At 45.3% G+C, this 21,812-nt stretch overlaps 2 protein-coding genes across 5 annotated transcripts in view; one reads left to right on the forward strand and one right to left on the reverse strand.

Annotated features, from left to right (window-relative positions):
• Positions 1-2,094: 2,094 nt before the first annotated feature.
• On the forward strand, positions 2,095-2,868 carry LOC308321278 (tetraspanin-1-like; the record flags this gene model as incomplete). The annotated part of the gene is made up of 1 exon (XM_080772117.1): positions 2,095-2,868. The coding sequence occupies one exon, from the start codon at positions 2,095-2,097 to the stop codon at positions 2,866-2,868; it is 774 nt and encodes a 257-aa protein (XP_080628243.1).
• Positions 2,869-7,371: 4,503 nt separating this feature from the next.
• ppp1r13l (protein phosphatase 1, regulatory subunit 13 like) overlaps positions 7,372-21,812 on the reverse strand; it is a 29,253-nt gene continuing 14,812 nt past the window's right edge. Inside the window, exons 5-14 of one of the 4 annotated variants that reach the window (XM_080773158.1) lie at positions 20,875-20,982; positions 20,553-20,644; positions 19,800-20,042; positions 19,246-19,477; positions 14,161-14,771; positions 13,073-13,210; positions 12,152-12,285; positions 10,989-11,155; positions 9,345-9,541; positions 7,372-7,767 (exon numbers count right to left, since the gene is read on the reverse strand). In XM_080773158.1, the coding sequence (XP_080629284.1) occupies positions 7,732-7,767; positions 9,345-9,541; positions 10,989-11,155; positions 12,152-12,285; positions 13,073-13,210; positions 14,161-14,771; positions 19,246-19,477; positions 19,800-20,042; positions 20,553-20,644; positions 20,875-20,982 (1,958 nt within the window). In that variant the 3' untranslated portion in view covers positions 7,372-7,731. Of the gene's footprint in view, positions 7,768-9,344; positions 9,542-10,988; positions 11,156-12,151; positions 12,286-13,072; positions 13,211-14,160; positions 14,772-19,245; positions 19,478-19,799; positions 20,046-20,540; positions 20,645-20,874; positions 20,983-21,812 lie in introns of all 4 variants that reach the window. The other 3 variants (XM_080773157.1, XM_080773156.1, XM_080773159.1) reach the window with 3 other exon arrangements.

The raw sequence follows: 21,812 nt of genomic DNA on the forward strand, positions 1-21,812 counted from the left end.
TCGAACAGCAAACAGGCATATTGTCAGGATCTGATCTGATGTCTCCTTCGATAACGGCCGATCTGAAGGCATGCATGCGGGATTAAGGTGTGTAGTGTACAGGTGAGTGTGTGTAGTTATAGTAGTTTGTTTTCAAACTACTGTGTTTGTGTGCATTAATGCATTCACTCGTGTCTCAGCATCAATACAAAAGGTGTATGCAATGACACATCCATTATGTATTACGAAATGGATGGATAGGAATGAACGTGGGCGAGTGTTTAACCCATTCTGACCTGAGATCAGATTCATATGAGGTTTCCACTGGACACACACTGGTCTGATTAACCCATTCTGACCTGAGATCAGATTCTAAAAATGTCAGTCGTTCTTCGAATTTTTCAAAAATAGCAGACCTACAAGCTCGTAGCGCGCCACTCGGTGGCGCGATATGAGCTTGTAGATCTGCTATTTTTCAATAGCTAAAGCATAACATGATGCCAACACCAAAATGGGTGCCCGGTCAGAATGGGTTAAATGGTAACGGGGGGGGGCATGCAGTCAGGAGAAATGAACAGTGCGTGGGGGAATGAGAACGATGTGAGAGAAAGGAGAAAAAACCAGAGAGAGAGATGAGAGAGAGAGAGAGAGAGAGGACACGATATAAAATGAAAGGTGACGGTGCTTAAAGCTATGCTGCTCGTCCACAAAGTGAAACGGGCTGGCTGACAGCCGCCGCGCCGCCGCGTCAATAACAGTCCATTCTGCTACCGTCTTGGTCATAATGGGCCTTCAATGAGCCATCAAATGAGTTCTGCTTCAGCGAGAAACACGTATTCAGCACAACGTTACTCTGGCCAGCTGCGCTGCTGACGTGCTGCATGTGCACGTGTGGACACGCACGCACGCACACACACACACACACACACACACACTGACACACACACACACACACACAGATCTTTGAGTGCGTGAAGACCGGAGGCCTTCAGAGAAGAATAACGAGTAACCCTCTATTTAAAGAATAGTGGAAAATAGCAGATCTAAAAGTTGCGAGCTTGTAGATTACAAGCTTTTAGCTATTTGAGAAAATGATGTATGTGGACGTGTATAATGTCAGGTTGAGCTTTTGAAATGTTTCAACCTATAGCCTACTAATAATATAGTATACAGTCAGATTGTTTTGTACAGTATTTATTTGCCTCGCAGATCAAAAACTAAAGAATATTTTTGTTATCGTTGGATGAGATGTGGTAGGCTATATACCATCGGAGAGATAACAGGCTAATTTGATCAAAATAACTATTATTTTACATTCTCTAATTGCGTATAGACTTCTTGTAAATTAAGTAATGCAGATGTTTAACAAAAATGTTACTCTTGAGAGTGTAAAATGAAACCATCTTACACTGTATACGACGAAACCGTATCCAGGGTCCATATTAGGTTACCCCTAATATGGGTTCTCCACCGTCAACTACTGCGCAATCAAGCTACAATCAAGTTATTCAAACATCTGACATAGTTAATATATATACACTATAAACTTAAATTGGTTACGTCCTCCACATACGTCTTTTATTAAACATGTTTTTAAACACACATAGTGACGTCATCAGCCAATCCCTGATTGGCCGAGCAACACAAGGAGGCGATCCAAAGGGTCAAAGGTACCGCCGACATACGCGGCAAGCTGCCAACCCTGCCGCTCTGATTGGCCGAGCGACGCACCGACGTACGCACACACGCAGCGCCCTGATTGGCCGAGGGTGTCACCGACATAACACAGTACTTAATTGCGCGCGCAACAATGTGTGGGGAAAACATGACGGGGCTTAATAACGGCATGGCTTCCATGTGGCATTTTTTAATGGCATGTGACCAGATGTCAGTTATCTTATGACGTATGTACTATGACATCAGCCGTCAGGTTATTTAGCAAAGGTTTCAGCCCGTTCTCACCTGTGAGCCATATACTGTATATACAGTATATACTGGACTGTTTGAGCTTTGAGCAAAAACACATTCAAACATAGGAATCAACTGGGATTTCAAAGGACTCGTATAGTATAGAGGAAACGCCAACTCGACTCCAGTGAAGCAAAGCTGCCAAAGATGGGGTGTTTCAAAACCCTCCTCAAGTGTGCGATGTTTGCCTTCAACAGCACCCTCTTCCTGGCGGGCGCCACGCCCCTGTTCCTGGGCCTCTGGCTGAGGTACTCCCCGACCCTGGACCTGGCCGTCCTCGACCAGTTGGGCCGGATGGAGGACGCGCCGGCCGCGCTCCGGCAGCTCCTGGACAACATGAGCTACCTGATGATGGCCGTGGGCGCGGCGCTGCTCGCCGTGGCCTTCCTGGGCTGCTGCGCCGCGCGCAAGCTGAGCAAGTTGGTCCTGCTGCTGTTCTTCGGCACGGTGCTGGTGGCGTTCGTGGCCATGCTGACGGGAGCCCTGTCCATCGCCGTGTTCCGGCCGCTGACGGAGGAGCTGACGGACCAGGTGGGCGCCAGGGCGGCGGAGACCATCAGGACGTACTACGGGGCCAGCGCGGAGGTCACGCGGCTCTGGGGCGTGACCATGGACCAGCTGGGCTGCTGCGGGGTCTACAACTACACGGACTTCGTGGGTTCTCCGTATCACAGCGGCAACGCGGAGACCTTCCCCTCTCAGTGTTGTGGGTCATCGGAGGCCGGCGTCCGGGGGGCGGCGGTGTGTGACTCGGACACGGCTCACAATGCGTCCATAAGCGCCGTGGCCGGCTGCCTCCGGAGGATCACCGGTGTGTTTGAAGACCACAAGAGGGTGTCTGCGGTAGTGGTCCTGGTCATCGCCGGGCTGGAGGTGTGCGCCATGGCCGTCTCCATGGCCCTCTACTGCAAAATGAAGTAAAGATTATAATACAGAAAGCGGAGAAGGATAATATGCAGGTTAAGTATAGGCTTATATACGTGACAACTGGAGGGCCCGGCCGGGAGGACTGTTGTTATTGTGGGCGGCTGTGGCTCAGGAGGTAGAGCAGGTCGTCCAATGATCCCTGGGTCGGCGGTTCGAATCCTGGCTCCTCCAGTCCACATGTCGAAGTGTCCTTGGGCAAGACACTGAACCCTACATTGCCTCCAATGAGTCGGTCGGTGTGAGCTCGCCACCATTGGTGTGTGAATGTGGGAAGTGAGGACGCTGGCGTCGACTGTTCGCCGCTTCACCTCCCAATGTATGAATGAATGAACCGTTGTAAAGCGCTTTGAGCACTTGGAAAAGCGCTATAAAAATGCAATTCATTATTATTAATTCATTATTATGACGAAAAATGAACATTTAGGCTATATTTGATGCCCAGGCCAAAACCATTCATTCGGACAAAAACATACTACTGTATATTATATCTCTTTAATAGAGAGGAAAATAAAAAGGGGTGACCCGATCGAATGTTAAACCCCAGCTGTGCGGGGCGGGGGTTTCCTTGTGCTATGTATATGCACGGGCCGGGCCCGCCTGCAGTTCTGGTGTCGAGTAGACGTCCGAGTGTTGGAGGGCTCGGTGTCAAAGTCGAGACCGGGACCAGATTTGTATTTATAATATACTGTATATATTTAAACTATCCCACGATTGTATATATATTTTTATATCGTTTAAAAAAAACTATCCCACAATTTTGTAGCCCAGTTTCTCACCTGGTGCCAATAGAGCGTCGCAGTCCCGCCCCCTCGAGAGAATGGGGAAAATAAATCCCTGTTCATTTTCCTCATATACTTTTCAGGAAGTATTCATTTAAAGACGTTTACGCCGCGGACAAAGCCAACTCTTGTCGTGACAAATCATGACAACAAACACAACATTATTATGTCACAAAGCAACATGATTATATATAGGCTGTTACCTTGTTAAAAGATAATTGTGTATCTACGAAATTAAATATGATTTATTTATTTATAATGTCCTGAATTTCCCAATGGCCAGCACGTCTCTGCTGACGAGCACAGAGTTGTATAACAGCACAAGGATGTGGATGTGAGGGAAGGCGAGACGCAACACCTTGGGAATAACCGATGGTTCCTGAGGCCTCATGTGACCCATAGGGACACAGGGTGGAGCCTTATCTCCTGTTTCTGTAGCATGAAGCGTTTGGATGTTTAATTGTTTATACTGTACAAAGTGTACATGAACTTCCCTCAGCCATGATGTACCCCGGCTGGACATGACGCCATGTCGCAGAGACTTGCTTCTAATCCAACCCTTGTTGCTGCATGGCACCTAAACCTAACCTTAACCCAACCCTTAACACCACCACCCCTCACCGACATTAACCCGGTCGTCTTAACGCACCCCTCACCAACCTTATATGTCTAACCAATGACCCTTTTGGGTGTTTTAACTAAGCATTATGTTATACTTTAGCTATTGAAAAATAGCAGATCTACGAGCTTGTAGGTCTGCTATTTTTGGAAAAATCGTGAAAATGCGGCACAAATCTTTGAACATATATTCTTTCAGAAGATTTTTTTTTAATTTCCTAAATGGGCTAAACTTAAGTATGCCCCCCGGGAGGCATTACTGGGTCTCATTTTTATAGTCTTTGGTATTATGACCTGACTGGCCAGGGTGATTAAACCCCAATCTCAGGCCAGCCACTGTCACTGTGGTGATGGGTACACACTACCTTTCCACGTGTTCACTGTCCAAAGAGTCTCCATTCAGCCTGTCACTCTGGTTGCAATGTCATGATGAAAGTCCTTTATTGTAGGCCTACAGCCCAGATTCCTCCCATTGCACACGTGCAAACCAAACCATCACATGTCGTACGGTCCCGGACATGCAGCCGTGCCTCCTGGCAGATTTTCTTTTTTAATTCAATACACCAGTGTTTCGAATTTGGGTTTGATACATTTGACGAGAAGTATATTTCTACTTACAGCAGTAACAAAATATACTTTTTCTTTTGCTACAGCGTGGACAATTAGCAGCATACTATTGTGTGTGTTACTGCAATCATATATCATTGTTCATGATTCTTTTTTCTTCTTTTTTTCCAGACAAGCCTTTTGATGTGTGTGTAGCTACTAGCTACTTATCTGCCCTCACTGGTTTTAAGAGGAACGCCTCGCCATAATAAGAATAATGTAGGTTTTGAGCCTATTATACTGCAATAATGAGTGTCAGTGTCTCATCCATACAGAGGCTCATGCCTCACATAGCCTGCATCATGCAGGCTATGTGAGGCACGAGGTTTTTCAGAAAAAAATACATTTTAAAAAGACATTTTTTTAATTTTGACGTCAGGCCTAAATGGGTTAAGAGATTTGCTGCTTTTTTTTGTTGATTAATTAATATGTGCATGCATGGTGTTAACTTAAGCAGTGCATTGGCATATAGTGTATCCCGTACATCAGACAACTTGCATCTGACTGTGTCTATTTGCACTCCACAATCTGGCAGACATAGCCTGGAGGGACGAGGGTGAGGCTGAGAATTCACAAGGGAACGGTGTGGCTTGCATGTGTATTGATTCCAAAAGGAGGGATTGTCACGGCCCCTGCCAGTGTCCTGTGTAGTGTGTGTCTATTTGTGTTAGTCTGTCTGTCTGTCTGTGTGTGTCTGTGTGTGTGAGCATGTGTGGGCGTAGGCTTGGTTCCTGGCTTTCCAGATTGGCACACCTGGCTCTGATCATCCAATCTCACTCACCTGCCTGCCATCTTCTCACCACATCACCACCACTCCATAAAAGCCCTGGTTTCCTCGCCGCACGCTGCCAGATCGTCCCACAGTTCTCCGTGCGGTAACGCTTCTAGCTGTTATTTCCTAGTTTTTCCTAGTGATAGTTATTCCTAGTGTTTTTGCTCTAGGCCTACCATTGCTTTGTTCCAGTGTTTTTTGGTTTTTTCCTTCTGCCTCAGTTGCCTGCCTGTTTGCCTGCCAGCCTACCTGCTATAGCCAGCTCCTGCTAGCTTTCTGAAAAGTAGCCAATCTACATAGCTCATCATTTTGTTTAAATAAACACCCTTGGTCTGGACTTTGCCCTCCTTGTCGCGTCTGCATTTGGGTCTGCCAAAACGTGACAGGGATGGGTGGATTTCAGATTAGTATTGTAGATCATAAAACATGAAATACATTTTCAGGTGGGGATACAAATGTTATCCAATCAGAAGTGAGAGCTCCTATTGATAAAGGATAATGATAAAATAAAATAAATAAATGAGCAGACAAAATTGGAAGTGGAACAATATAAATATGAAGCTGATAAATAGGTTATCTTATGTTTACTAGCCTAATAAAGAGCTGGGGAGACAGCTGGTACTTTAAAAATACAAAATACAATTTCTTTAAATATTTTGTTAGGCTATACCAAGTATGTTTATTTTCCCTCCAACACAATTCAAATTGCAAATACTGTAGTCCTACAAGACTCAAAAGTAATTAAATGTGAATTTTAAATACATTTAATTGAAATACTGTCCATCTCTGATTAGAGAATAAGGAATGTGAAAAGAGGCCGTAATGAGCAATTACTAGGCCAATTTCTTGTATCTTTCATTTATATTTTCATTATATTATATTGCGCGTCTGCTTTATTTTAATTATATAAATTATATGTTCTACTAAATCATACGTTTCTTAAACAAGACATTTGAATAATAACAACAAAAACACAATGTTTAGAAATGGCATGTAGAACAAATTGTTTGTGTTGACGCCATATCTTACTATGCACTGACACCTACTGGTCAAGGGTGGTAAGAACAATCAAAGACGTGGAAACCACACATTGGAAGGAAGCCAAGCACAAAATCAGTTTTTTTTGCTTTATCAATTTTATTGAATAGCTTTACTACCTTATTCCCTAGGCAGGTGTCCAAGGTTAGTTGCAGAGAAGTCCATAAACAACTTCTTGTCTCTGAAAAAAGTTAAAGGTTGCATTCCAACACACTCATTCTCCCACTGTGAGAAATTACAACAAAAAGAAAGTGGCTTTTAGTTTCATTGTTTACGAGTAACATACATACATACAGATCTTCACCAACATGTCATGCGGTGAAGGAATGCCAACTTCCTCATTGCATTCATCTTTTAAATCAAAGGAGTGAGAGATTCAATCTGACAACACCTTTCATCTCACTATAGATCCGGTCCGACTTGCCTAGCAAGAAATATCCAATAGCGTGAATAAACAATCTTGTAATCTCCCCTAAAGCAACCGTGTCCAAAAACAGGCTAACCGCAATGAATACAGACGGAAGTGTCTCCTTCAACATGGCTTCTCTCCCAGATTTAATCAAACTAATGGCTGTTCTTAAGGTCCCCCCCCCAGCACAGCATTTCGTCATAGTTTATACAGAGACACTTTCAATTGTATCCCATTTCATTAACCCATTCTGAACGGGAACCCATTTTGCTGTTCGCATCATGTTATGCTTTAGCTATTGAAAAATAGCAGATCTACAAGCTCATAGCGCGCCACCGAGTGGCGCGCTACGAGCTTGTAGGTCTGCTATTTTTTTTTTTTATCGAAGAACGACTGACATTTTTAGAATCTGATCTCAGGTCAGAATGGGTTAATCAGACCAGTGTGTGTGTGTGTGTGTGTCCAGTGGAAACCTCGTATGAATCTGATCTCAGGTCAGAATGGGTTAAAACAGGGAGAAAACCCCCTGGGCGGTGTTGAGGGGAGGGAGAAAAACTAAACGTTGGTCCTCCCGAACTGGTCCGATCGTCTTCTGCGGCAAAATGTGATCAGCATCGATTTCTTTGAAGGGACACTTAGCAGAGTGACTTAGGTCGAACCTTTGGGAAAAGCTGTAAAGAAAGAAAGAAAGAAAGAAATTATTTATTTTAAATTTAAAATGTAAAGTGTTTATTATTTACAATGTTGTATTTCATTTTTATAATCATTAGTATATTTTTCTCCTTTTGTTTTGTCAACCGTGGTGGGTGCTGGGGTTTGGGGGTAGGATTTTTTTTAAATGAGGCAAGGGGCAAAGCCACTGATTGCAGTTGGCAAAGAATTTGAATTATGTTTTATGTGCATTTTTTTTGCATGCCTGTACCTGTTCAGTTGTCGTCAGTGTGAAATGTCCCATACATTTTCGATAACATATAAATAAATATTCAACGTTCTGATCATAATTATCGTCTCTGTCGGGTGGAAACCTCATATGTCTAAAAAATTTTACTTTTCAGGATTCCAATTTAAAAAAAATATCTGTAGGCTAGTAATCGATCCACAAGCTCAAAAGGTTTCCAGCTTGTGGATCTGCTACCTTTGATGCTTTCGTGTGACCCATTTTGACCTGAGATCAGATTCTAAAAACGTCTTCTACATCCTGATAGTTTTCTGAAAAAGCTATGTTTCTATGTCAGTCGTTCTTCGATTTAAAAAAAAAATAGCAGACCTACAAGCTCGTAGCGCGCCACTCGGTGGCTACGCTCGCTCTTTGTGCCACATTTTCACGATTTTTCAAAAACAGTAGACCTTAGATTTTCAACAGCTAAAGCATAACATAATGCTTAACAAAAGTTATAATATGGAGATAGGAGGTATCTGCTCGAAAGTGACACTATATCAAATCATATCTGCTCGAAAGTGACACTATATCAAATCATATCTGCTGGAAAGTGACACCATATCAAATCATATCTGCTCGAAAGTGACACCATATCAAATCATATCTGCTCGAAAGTGACACCATATCAAATCATATCTGCTCGAAAGTGACACCATATCAAATCATATCTGCTCGAAAGTGACACCATATCAAATCATCATATCATCACAAATCACAGTCTCCATAACATCTACACCACTCGTTGTATGAAAAAAGCCCACAACATCTCGGAAGACACCAGCCATCCCGCAAATACCCTGTTCAAACTATTCCCTTCCAAAAAACGCTACCAGAGCATCAAATCTCGTACCACCCGTCTCAGTAACAGTTTCTACCCCCAGGCAGTCAGGCTGCTGAACAGCTGACCTTGAACTGTATTGCACTGTTTTGTCACTTTCTTTTTTTTCCAGTTTTTTTGTCTTTTTCTTGCACTATAGATGTTTGTTTATGTCCTGTGTATGTAAGACTGAGGGCTGTATTTTGCGTGTCTTAAGTACCAGGTCGTATTACCTAACTTGAGTAAACTAAAGACCTGGAGGCTCTTTGGCCACTCAGAATAGCCAAATGGCATTGATCACACCTCCAGGTCTTTAGTTTACTCAAGTTAGGTAATAAGACCTGGTACTTAAGACACGCAAAATACAGCCCTGAGAGTGCTCTGAGCAAAATAATTGTCATTGTATTTATACCATGTATCCATACACATGACAAATAAACCTGAACCTGAACATCACTCATACGAGGTCTTCCCGACGTCTCTCTTCTCACCCCAAAGTAGTTGTTGGGGACGAAGCCCTCGCGGCCGCACAGCGACGCCCACCACCAGTGCACGCCCTCCCCGGGCTTCTGGAGGATGGTCACCATGTCTCCCTCCTTGAAGCTCAGCTCGTCCGGAGCCTGGGCCGGGTAGCTCCACAGGGCGTACAGCACGCCGCCGTTCTCCACGCCCATCGCCTCCTCCACGCCTGGATGTCGGGGTATATTGTTAAGTTAATGTTGTTCCCTGCTTACTACTTCCAGTGAGTGTATGTGTTATGTGATGCACTGTGACTTTATTAAGGGAAGACCGGTCGATACAAACCGGATATGACCGGATGTTGTTATAGCCTACTGGAGTCAGTTGTTGTGTTGTGAAACTACAGTTTTACCAATGTTACTGGAATAAAACAACTGTAGTTTCACAACACAACTTTATTGTCGGCACGCTGCTAGTCCCAACACAACAACTGACTCCAGTATAACAACATCCGGTCATATCCGGTTTGTATCGACCAGTCTTCCCTTAAAGTCACAGTGCATCACATAACACAATATAACATATGTATTAGCAAAAGGCCGACGCACACCTCAGAAGGCTATAGTGACAGGTGCGTATATAGGGCAATAAAGCATACTTAAAAAGGTTATCTTTGAAAAAGCAAAGAAGGGTCCCGCACACTGTCAGAATCTTGCCAGAAATGTTGCTCATATTGCATGATCCAAATCTGTTGTATGGTGATATTCCTACGGGCTACATGCAGTACATCTGCAGAGACTGCCACGCAAGCATGGGACAACAAACAGACTAATCCCTGGCACACATACTCACTCCATTGTCTTATACGTATGAGACGGAAGGAAGCCAACAGGTTAAGTTGTGTATAAGCACTAAGATAATGTGTTTGTTTTGCTTTCAACCTGCATGCAAGCGTATAGGCCTATACAGTGAATGTCACAGCTGAACCTCGTGTTCCTGATCTCACCGTTTTCCTATTCATATCCGTATCTCGCCTATAGGCCTACTGTACTTCTCAGTTTTGACTTGCATAATCAAATCATGCAATGTGGTCTGTGCAACTGCAAATGTATACAGTTCTCTGTGTGTGTGTGTTTAATGAAGTTCAGAAGTACGCGTGACTCTGCCTTGGGGGGTCACTTACAGTAGCTGTTCTCTGAGTGTTTGCTTGCTTCTGTGTGTGTGCTGTCACGACGTACCACGCCTGGACCGCCGTCCCTACCTTTAGGCCCTCTGTTGCCTCCCTTCCCCTGGCTGATTGTGAGACTGTGTCCACCTGCGCTTCTAAGCTGAAGAGACTTTGGTTAATGAGCATGGAGGTATATTAGGGACTCTGTGTTATTGGTTAGGTTGCTCTAATATAACACTTGTTTCCCAAGAGTGGGACTGTATGTTATGTATGCCCAGGGGGGGTTTCTAAGTTACAAATAAAAGTGCTTGAGTGCAAGTCGTTGTTGCCTGGATTTCTGCATACGGGTCCAAATACTGAGGTGTTCCTGACAGTGTGCGTGTGATCTCCTCCTCCTCACCCCTCAGGAAGCTGACACACTCCTCGTAGCCCACGGCGTAGGGGTCACACTTACCCCTCAAGAAGCTGACACACTCCTCGTAGCCCACGGCGTAGGGGTCACACTTACCCCTCAAGAAGCTGACACACTCCTCGTAGCCCACGGCGTAGGGGTCGCACTTCTGCGAGGCGGTGGCGCCGTCGCTCTCCGTCATGGCCATGACCGCGGCGCCGTTCCTCACCAGGAACTCGCACAGGATGCGGTCGTTGCAGGAGGCGGCGCAGTGCAGGGGCGTCCTATGGGAGGAGAGCAGGAGGAGGAATATTTAGTGATACTGTACATCCACCAGCGCAGTGGCCTTGTGGTTATAGAGTGTCCGCCCTGAGACTGCAGGGAGGTCGGGGTTCGTTGATCCTCCAGGCCGGGTCATCATACCAAAGACTCTAAAAATTGTACATCAAGCGCGGCAAGGCTACTACTGTACTTACTACTGTAGAACCTTTGGTGTCATTGGAAATCGATGTGACACGCTGCCAGTGTTGTTGTTGTTCTTTGGCAGTACATTTTTATTGTAGTTTTAAACTGACTTTATACTGGATCTCTTATACTAGTCTCCTTGCTAGCATTTTAGTCTAGTTTTTATTTGTTGATGAAATTGTCAGTACTATATTTAGTCTTAGTTTTAGTCATCATAGCTTAGTTTCTATTTGGTTTCCATTTAGAGGGCACCTGCCCTCAATAAGGGCTTGTGTGTGAGGCCAATAAGGGCTTGTGTGGGGGGCAAAAAAGGGCTTGTGTGGGGGGCAAATAAGGGCTTGTGTGGGGGGCAAATAAGGGCTTGTGTGGGGGGCAAAAAAGGGCTTGTGTGGGGGGCCAACAAGTGCCATTGGCCCTTCAAGACGAACATTTGACATTAATGATAAATTCCACTATCATAATGAATTATCTTTTAATCTGCCATCAGTCAGTTTTAGTTTCAGACTAATGAGAACATATTGCTTATTTTACTGTCCAATGACATGAAATGGCACGATGGGACGAACTCCACAAAAAGACCACAAAAAGACCACACACATGTGCCCTTTTCTGGAGTTTGAGCCCCTGCCCGCCTCAGTGCTCTCTGCACGGCTCTGGGTTCGCAATAAACAGACGGTGAAAGGAGAAGGCAGCTCACCAGCCGTGGCTGTCCGGGGTGCAATAAACAGACGGTGAAAGGAGAAGGCAGCTCACCAGCCGTGGCTGTCCGGCGTGCTGACGTAATAAACAGACGGGGAAAGGAGAAGGCAGCTCACCAGCCGTGGCTGTCCGGGGTGCTGACGTTGGCTCCGATGCGAACCAGGAAGTCCACCACGTTGTAGTGTCCGCCGCAGATGGCGTTGTGGAGAGCGGTGATCCCCTCGTCGTTGGGCTGGCTGGGGTCGCTCATCTGTGTTGAGCATATATTATGTATTATACGGTATATATACGACGCTCATCTGTGTTGAGCATATATTATGTATTATACGGTATATATACGACACATGAATCAACTGTCCTTCGACCTGAGGAGGATTCTATACAAATGTCTTCTAAATCCTGACAGTTTTCTGGAAAAACCCATGTTTCAGGCCGACAGCGACGTGATGCACGTGTACCAGCGTTTCTCCTTAACCCATTCTGACCTGAGATCAGATTCATACGAGGTTTCCACTGGACACACACTGGGTCTGATTAACCCATTCTGACCTGAGATCAGATTCTAAAAATGTCAGTCGTTCTTCGATTTTTCAAAAAATAGCAGACCTACAAGCTTGTAGCGAGCCACTCGGTGGCGCGCTATGAGCTTGTAGATCTGCTATTTTTCAATAGCTAAAGCATAACATGATGCTAACACCGAAATGGGTTCCCGTTCAGAATGGGTTAATTGGATGTTTTTACTGCAGCTGGGTTATACTGGCGTGTTTCAGTGTGACACAGTGTGGTGTGTTGCAATTGCGTTGCGTTACAACAAACATTGCTACATTAAAAGGTATAAAGGCCAGCCCTCCACCCACTTAGAAACCCTAGAAAGTCTTTCATAACACTACGTGGCAATCTATGTCTGCCATATTCTCTTCAACATTGGAGAGCCTCCCTGGGGGGGACGGCTGGTTCGGCTGGTTCGGTCTGGCTTATTAAGCCAGGCTAATTAGGCTAATTGGAAGTTGCCTTTGCACACACACACACACACACACCTCCTGCACGGCCCTCTTCACCGTGTCCAGCTCTCCGACCAGCGAGCCGTCCAGCAGCAGGACCAGCGGGCTGAGGCGCGCCCGGCGCCCGGTGCCTCGGTGCTCCCGCGAGGCGCGTCGCAGGATGGAATGGTAACCCTGAGGAGGAGGAGAACACACAATTGAACATGGTGGACCCTGTTGTAAACAAGTGTAATGTTTAATTGGGTCGTCCTCCACTCACAGTTATTAACAGTCTTTGTATTGAGTTTGTGCTCGAAATGTACTGTAATTCTGCAAACTGTTAATAAATATTTCAATCAATCAAAATCACACGACACGTTTAATTTCTACTTTGAGTCCCTCTAATCTAATGGGGTAGGACCACCAGTGTTGTTTTAATCTAATGGAGTAGGAGTCGGACCACCAGTGTTGTTTTAATCTAATGGGGTAGGAGTCGGACCACCAGTGTTGTTTTAATCTAATGGGGTACCGGTAGGACCACCAGTGTTGTTTTAATCTAATGGGGTACCGGTAGGACCACCAGTGTTGTTTTAATCTAATGGGGTAGGACGGTAGGACCACCAGTGTTGTTTTAATCTAATGGGGTAGGACGGTAGGACCACCAGTGTTGTTTTAATCTAATGGGGTAGGACGGTAGGACCACCAGTGTTGTTTTAATCTAATGGGGTAGGACGGTAGGACCACCAGTGTTGTTTTAATCTAATGGGGTAGGACGGTAGGACCACCAGTGTTGTTTTAATCTAATGGGGTAGGACGGTAGGACCACCAGTGTTGTTTTAATCTAATGGGGTAGGACGGTAGGACCACCAGTGTTGTTTTAATCTAATGGGGTAGGACGGTAGGACCACCAGTGTTGTTTTAATCTAATGGGGTACCGGTAGGACCACCAGTGTTGTTTTCGTCGACTGAAACTAAGACGGAAAATGTCCGTCGACTACCTTTTTTCACTGACGAATTTGAATCGAATCGTGACCCCCAAGAATTCGGAATCGAATCGTCGGACACCCAAAGGTTCACAGCCCTATAGGCGGCGCTATAACAACATCGGCACTCAGCACCGGCATTGACCTTGACCTTGACCTTACCCTGTGGTCTTGCAGGACCGTGGGCGTGGACGTCAGCAGCGGGGGGGCCGCGGCGGGGGGGAGAGCCGGGGGCGGCAGCGCGGGGCTCTCCTCCCCCTCCGACGAGCTGCTGCTGGCCTCCTGGTTCTCCTGGCCCGGCTCCCCCCGGTTCCTGTGGTGGTGGGAGCCGCTGCGGCCTTTCCTGCGGAACAGCTTGTTGATGAGGTGCTTGTACTGGTTGGGCTCGTAGTGCGAGGCCTTCTTCAGCGGCGCCGGGTCGGCGTGGCCCCCGGGGCCGCCCCCCTGGGGGCCCCCCTGGACGGAGCCGCGTCTCTTCAGCGCCCGCGGGATCTCCGAGCGCACGCGGAGCAGCTCCTCCAGGTCGGGGAGGTCGGCCTCCTGGCTCTCCTGGGCCTCCACGGGGGCCATGGCGGGCTGCAGCCGCGTGGGGCTCAGGGGCCGCGGGGGAGGGGCCGCGGGGGCCTCGTGGTGATGCACGGGGCCCCGCTGCTCCCCCCCCACCCCAGCGCTGTCTGACGACGATGACGTCCTCCTGCTGGGCATGAACTCGGAGGGCATCGGGACGAGGTCCAGCCTCTCGATCTCTGCATCCACGTCACCTGGGTTCAGCACTGCAACAAAGCGTAGAACGGCGTTAGATGTGTTATATATATACATGCATGGCCCCTATAAAAAGTCATCTCGGTATATAACCCATTCTGACCTGAGATCAGATTCATACGAGGTTTCCACTAGGACACACACTGGTCTGATTAACCCATTCTGACCTGAGATCAGATTGTAAAAATGTCAGTCGTTCTTCGATTTTTCAAAAGTAGCAGACCTACAAGCTCGTAGCGCGCCACTCGGTGGCGCGCTATGAGCTTGTAGATCTGCTGTTTTGCAATAACTAAAGCATAACATGATGCCAACACCAAAACGGGTTCCCGGTCAGAATTGGATAAATACCCTCCTTAACCCTGTAAGACCCGGATTAATTTCTACTTGCAAAAAAGAGATTTCAACCTTACTTTGTACTACTAGGAATTAGATTTAAAAAATATCCATTTTGGACTGAGGTTGATTAAAAAAAAAGGGAAAAACTAGACCTATATTAAATTGTTTATAGGATCAATACAAGTAAATTAATACATGATAACCCTTCCACAGTAGTAGCTTTTTCATATTTTCGATTATTTTGCATATTTTCCTATACATAATGGCTCATTTGCATATTTAAAAATGTAAAATTTGCAATACAATAAATCATTGTCTTCGTGTAAGTACTCAATTGGGGAAGTTTCACGGTGATAACAATCCAATATAGGTATGGTTTTTATGGTTTTATATACGGTCAGATTTTGGAGCTCTGGCTCATGGACTAAGAACCAAAAAGAACTGAACCGGTTCCCATTGGGAACCAACCGGTGGAAAAGTGATGAAAGACACTAGAATATGGATCACAATGTTACACAAGATGTGATGAACCACTTTTGGCTTATAGTGACAGTCATCCACCCATTGAGAAAAAGGTGAGTGTAAAACCAGCTGCTCATTATATAATGTGTATACATTCATGTGTACATGTATAATGTGTACATTACATAAGATCACCTTAGGGCTAGTCTAAAGGTGCAATCACTTTTGTCAAGAGACTTTCTCACTTATCCTCGCTATTGTAAAGATATAGCAATGTGTCGGACCACACCTCGTTTTTACACCTACAAACACAACGCCCATTAGCGCCCGGCGGAGCCAAGTGAATTTAGCAATTTCGCAACGTGAGTTTGAAAATGACTGCGTTGGTTGTAAACTATAATATAGCAATGATAATAATCGCATGGTGCCCTTTAGCGTTATAGGTATTAAACTCTGTGACTGTATGGTGACTCAGAACCTTCCCCGTTGGGCGTAGCAGGGAGGAGAGGTTATAACACTTGACACAGTTTGAGTGACAACATCAAACACATGTCCTGTGATGACCTGCCATTGGATAAAATAATAAAGCGTAGCCCACACACTATAGTAGCTGCTGATGCCAATCATTTATTGTGGACAGATAGACTGAAAACACGTCTCTGTTCAGGAACAGACATTTGTCACAGCGCCCTGTAGTTTGGCCTACTAGGGCCTGTGTGGTTTGTTAGGTAGGCGTAGGCCTAGTCTTGTGCTTCCCACAGGTCCTGTTACAGGTAGGCCTAGTCTGGTGCTTCCCACAGGTCCTGCCGAGTTGCTGATCAGGTGCATTGGGAGCACCTGGCCAGTGTTCCCAGGGTGCACTATAAGAGGCTGGGTGTGGCCACGCTCAGTCTCTCTCTCTCCTTCCATGAGAGCAGCAGCATGCGTTTGCACCATTCAACACCCCACACACTACACCCACCACACATCCACTCACTTACACTACTGATCTACTGAATAAAGGCCTATTCATAGTCTGGATTTTCGGTGGTGAGCTGACCACCGCTCCGGTGGTGAGGTGACCACCGGAGCTGAAATAACGTTGAGCGGTGGTGAGTAAAAACAGAGAGATGGGCTGGGGCGGTTGCGGTGGTTTGCTCTTCACCGCAGCTCGTGACGTCATGTTGTAGTTCGGTGGTCACCTCACCACTGAAAATCTAGACTATGAATGAGCCTTAACACACCCCACTTAGTACGTTAGTATTGTTTGATGCATATTGAGTTGGTTATATTGTAAATAAATATTGGTTTGTGCACTTTTAAATAGCCGTGTGTCTTCCTCCTTTGTTATGGCCCAAGAGCCAGGTCATAACACATTGGATAAAAGCCAGATTTTAACCACTTTTCCTCTATAGTCTAGCGGTTTAATTTTAGGCCTGACGTCGACGTTTAAAAAAATCCTGACCGTTTTATGAAATATACTTATGGTATATTTCATGTCAAGGACCACAAAAATGATATGTAATTGGCCACCGGCCTATCTCCATCTGAAAATATGTTGTTCCAGGGAACTCTCAGAAGCAATGATTTGAGTTAAAAACATTTGCTCTCAAAAATATATTCAATGATTTGCGGCACAATTTTTCAAAAACAGCAGTATACTGTATGTGGGATATGAGACAAGAGATAAAAATCAGACCAGTCTGAAGCGAGTGGTGCAACAGCATGAAAGCCATGAAACACAGGCAGGGCACAGAACAGCTGTTCTTTACGTGTGAACACGAAGCCTCAAAGAGCCAGTGCGCTCAGTCGAGTGGGCGGGGTCTATGGGCTTGGAAACCAGGCTTACATTACACCATCACTCGTTGGCGGTTGAGGTAGAACTGGTTTAATCAAAGTAGCAGCTGTTGCAGTGTCAGGGGAACAATGGCAGGGAGTGCGTCATTTTATTCTACAGTCACAGTAGTTTAAAGGGACACTTCACCCTTTTTGCAAAAAGATATATGTTAATGACGTTTAGAAGCTTTAGATCACTTTCCTGGGGGTATTTATGTGTGTAATATGTGGTTTTAGATATTTTATATTGTAGCAGTGAGCCTGTTGTCTCTGATGTCATGGACACTGGTCTCACTACCTTCCTGGACTAGAATTCCCATAATTATTTGGTGCACTGCTCCTCCTTGTGGAAAGGGGGGAGAGCTGTCTTACTGAGACAACATGTAGTCCAGGAAGGAAGTGAGCCCAGTGTCCATGACATCAGAGACAACAGGCTCACTGCTACAATATAAAATATCTAAAACCACATATTACACACATAAAGACCCCCAGGAAAGTGTTCTAAAGCTCCTAAACGTCATTAACATATATTTTTTTGCAAAAAGGGTGAAGTGTCCCTTTAAATCCATGAACGAAACGGAACGAAATGTTGGAAGCAGGACCAGACAAGCCTTAATGCTCAGGTCCTGGATACACGATGCGACCAACTGGTTATGTGTGTGTGTGTGTAGATACAATTCCTATCAAAAATGAATCATAAACACACACACCTCATGTGACTCGAGTCGTGACAAATCATATTCATGACAACAAAGACAATTATTTTGGACCAAACCAAATAATTACAAAGAAGAAAAACAACTTTCTAATTCTTTTGTTTGGCCCAAAAACATTGTGTTTGTTGTCATGATTTGTCACGACAAGAGTTGGCTTTGTCCAGCGGCGTATAAACGTCTTTAAATAAATACTTTCTGAATAGTCTCTGAGGAAAATGAACGGGGATTTCTTTTTTTTTACGGGTCTCTCGAGGCTCTATAGCGCCTTTATCCAAGGCGCTTTACAAAGATCCGGATGCATTGTTGTTGTTGGTGCTCACCAAAGCACCCTTTATAATAAAGTAGGTTGGTCTTCCCTCTCTGAGAGGAGAACCAGGCACTGGCACCAGTTCATCTTTAAAGCCATTGATGGAAAGCTACCATGGTACATCACGTTGCTGTTAAAATGGAAAATAAATACTCGCCAGACCCGTTCAAGTGAATGGCTTAAACTAGAGGTCCCATCCGTACAATCTGAACTAGGAAAGTCAGCTTTTTGCTTCGACGCCCCGACCACATGGAACACTTTACAGCAACACATTGAAAATGAATACCCCTGGCCAGACGGGGCGCCTGATGGAGGGGAAAGGAACTGGTTGGAATAACGTGTTCCTTCCACGCGCTACGTCCAACCAGGGAAACTCCCCCCTGTCAGGTGTAAAGGAGCAACTTGGACACTCAGGCATGAAGGAAGCATGAGTTAAGTCTCTCTCCCTAGGTTGGAGGAGGGTGTGTAGAGCCCAGGATCACATTAGATGATTGACACTGGGGTGAAAAATGGGTTCCAAAATCGTGGGATCAAAAAATATATTTAAAAAAGAAAATGAATACCCCAATATCTTATGGTCAATTTAATAACCTGCTTTTGAACCTCCCTACCTCAATATGTAACTGTTTTTAACTTGTGTTTTGTCTCACTGTCTGTATAATATGTCTCTATGCCTTACATGAAGATTTGTTTTGTGTTTTATACCTGCATGTCTTAAATTGTTTTATATATACTGTATGTAATCTCGTCAGCATTGGAAATGAGGGAGAACCTCAATTGCTCTTTTGAGAATAAATAAAAGGTTTCAATCAATCACGTGTGGACATTCATCATGCTAACGTACTGTACCTTCACTGTAGTACCCCGGCTGCATCATCTCGTGCGAGTGCAGGGGCTGCGGGGGAGGAGGAGCAGGATGCATGGGCTGGTGGAAGAACTCCCGTGGCACGGGCATGGGCATGGGCACGGGCACGGGCATGATGGCACCCTGATACGGGCAGACCACGTCCTCCATCATCCCCATCGTCATCATGGCCCTCGTCGGAGGAGGGTGGTACGCGAAAGGGTCCCAGGTGGGGTTCTGGAGACGCATGAGCAAAGTTTACAGTCACATAATGAAAATAGCATACAACATTTTTTTTAAACTTTTTACCTCTTCCTCGCCCCAGAGTTCCCGCTCTGAAAGAGCCACAACACCCGGTATCTTGTACCATTAACAATGAAATAAAAGGCACATACAAATATACATAATAGAAGACATTAATCAAATATTGGACACAGTATGCAAAATAAAATAAAATAAAATAAAATAAAATAAAATAAAATAAAATAAAATAAAATAAAATAAAATAAAATAAAATAAAATAAAATAAAATAAAATAAAATAAAATAAAAACAATTACCTGGAGACGCATGATGACGGAGAGAGGGATGGGCTTGCGCTGGCGCGGCGGCTGGACGGAGGAGGGGGACGGCGGGATGGAGATGCGGGAGACGATGGGCTGTGACGGGTGGTAGGGCGAGGAGGAGGGCGAGGGGGACATGATGTCGGGAGGGACGGAGATCCGCGCGTTGCGGGGCAGAGACGCGTGGTGGTGGGACGGCTGCTGCTGATGCTGCTGCTGCTGGGAGCGAGACAAGGTGTCCTGCTAGACGACGGAGGAGGAGGACAACGTTCAGGACAAAACATCGCAACAATTACAAAGGAATAAATTAGTATGTGCGTGTGTGTGTGTGTGTTAGGTTGCGCACAGGTGGTGAAAAACAACCATGCTGTTTCTTGCTCATACCCAGCCACCCAGACACACACATAGTCACTTAAGGAAGTGGTTGCACTACTTAAAAAGGACATGTTTCGTCTTCATCAGCCCTGATGAAGACAGGTTGAAACATGTCGGTTCAATAAAGTTTTCCTCCTTTTCTTTTTACTATTAAGTGTGCCCCGGATCTCCGCGTTGAGAACAAAGTACGACAACGTATGTGTGTGGTTGGCGAATGCATAAGAGAAGAAGTGATGAGCAGTCATGAAGAACAGAAGCAGCTGCTTCTCCTTATGCATATTTACATACTAGTCTTGTTGGGCTCAGGTCTAAGCATGCAACGGGAACAGAAGCATGCACCAGAACACGCACACGCACACGCACACACACACACACCTTTTTGGGACTCGGGCCCGGGGGAGGACCGTCTAGATTGGACTCCTTCCAGTTACTGTTTGGCACCGGGGACGGCCTCAGCCAATCTGTCTCTGTAACGACAAGGGGCAGACATTATACCCAAGCTGTGTCTGGGGACACACAGTCACCGGTCACAGAGGCATGACCGTTCCCTCCGGCTAGTTTGAGGAGAACTGTTTGTCCTGGACTAATTCCAATGAGCTAGTTAAAGTTGGGAAGTGAAAGGTGACTGAAGGCACAATGGGCAGGATGGATGCAGAGGGGGGGGGAGGGGGGGGTTGGGAGCTTCTGAGAACTCAACTGTTGTAGGTGTGGTGGTGAGATTTCCTCTCGTAAGACGCGTCCAGATCTGTCTCGTTCCATTTTCCAGAACTCTTTTGCCTCGGCATGCTCATCATGCTGACGTCGTCTGGAGTTGGAGAGAGAGAGAGAGAGAGAGAGAGAGAGAGAGAGAGAGAGAGACAGAGAGAGAGATCAGAAATGAGTTTGGACATGAAATATAGTGTTGAAAAATAAATGAACGTATAATAAGTTATAGTATAAAACCTATAAAAAGGCCACATCCACCTCTAAGAAGAGATGTGGTTGCAAACAACAGGCGATCCATGCCACCACTACACACCATGAGTCATTTTATATTTGGCTTTTCAAACAAGCAAACCCTGCAACTATTTGATCTATTGATTGAAAAAAAGAGCAAATAACAACATAAACCTCTACAGGATAAATGCAGTTGACAATATTGTTCAAGAACTACAAATCAGTTATTGCATTTTTTTTTTTTTTAAGTACTGTATTTCCCATTTTCTCCCCAATTTAGTCATTGCAAACTCCCCATGAGTACTTTGTCAATACTGTCTGTCAATACTGGCCTACTGGTCTTGGGACGGTATATAGACCAGTGGTGGTCCGGGGAGTCGGGGACCCCCAGGGGGTCCTTGAGGGAGTTCCAGGGGGTCCCCTTCAAAGTAAAAGCTCCCCTGCAGTGATTGTGGAACAGTTATTTGTAACTTTTATTTTGAAAGGTTCACTGGGAGCCAGGTAAGTGCCGTTGCTTGTTTAGGGTCACTTGACGTGCATTTAGAGAACAATGGAAAATGTTTGGTGAGGCTGTGGGAAGGCATACAGTTTTTGACCTTATACTCACTTATTGCTTACCGGTACTTATTATTTAATGTTTTGTTTGGAGATATTTGGAGATAACAAATATTCTTCAGTTGAACTACAATTCCTCTCTGC

Source organism: Protomyctophum bolini (genome assembly GCF_963924005.1).
Source record: "Protomyctophum bolini genome assembly, chromosome: 9".
Taxonomy (NCBI): domain Eukaryota; kingdom Metazoa; phylum Chordata; class Actinopteri; order Myctophiformes; family Myctophidae; genus Protomyctophum; species Protomyctophum bolini.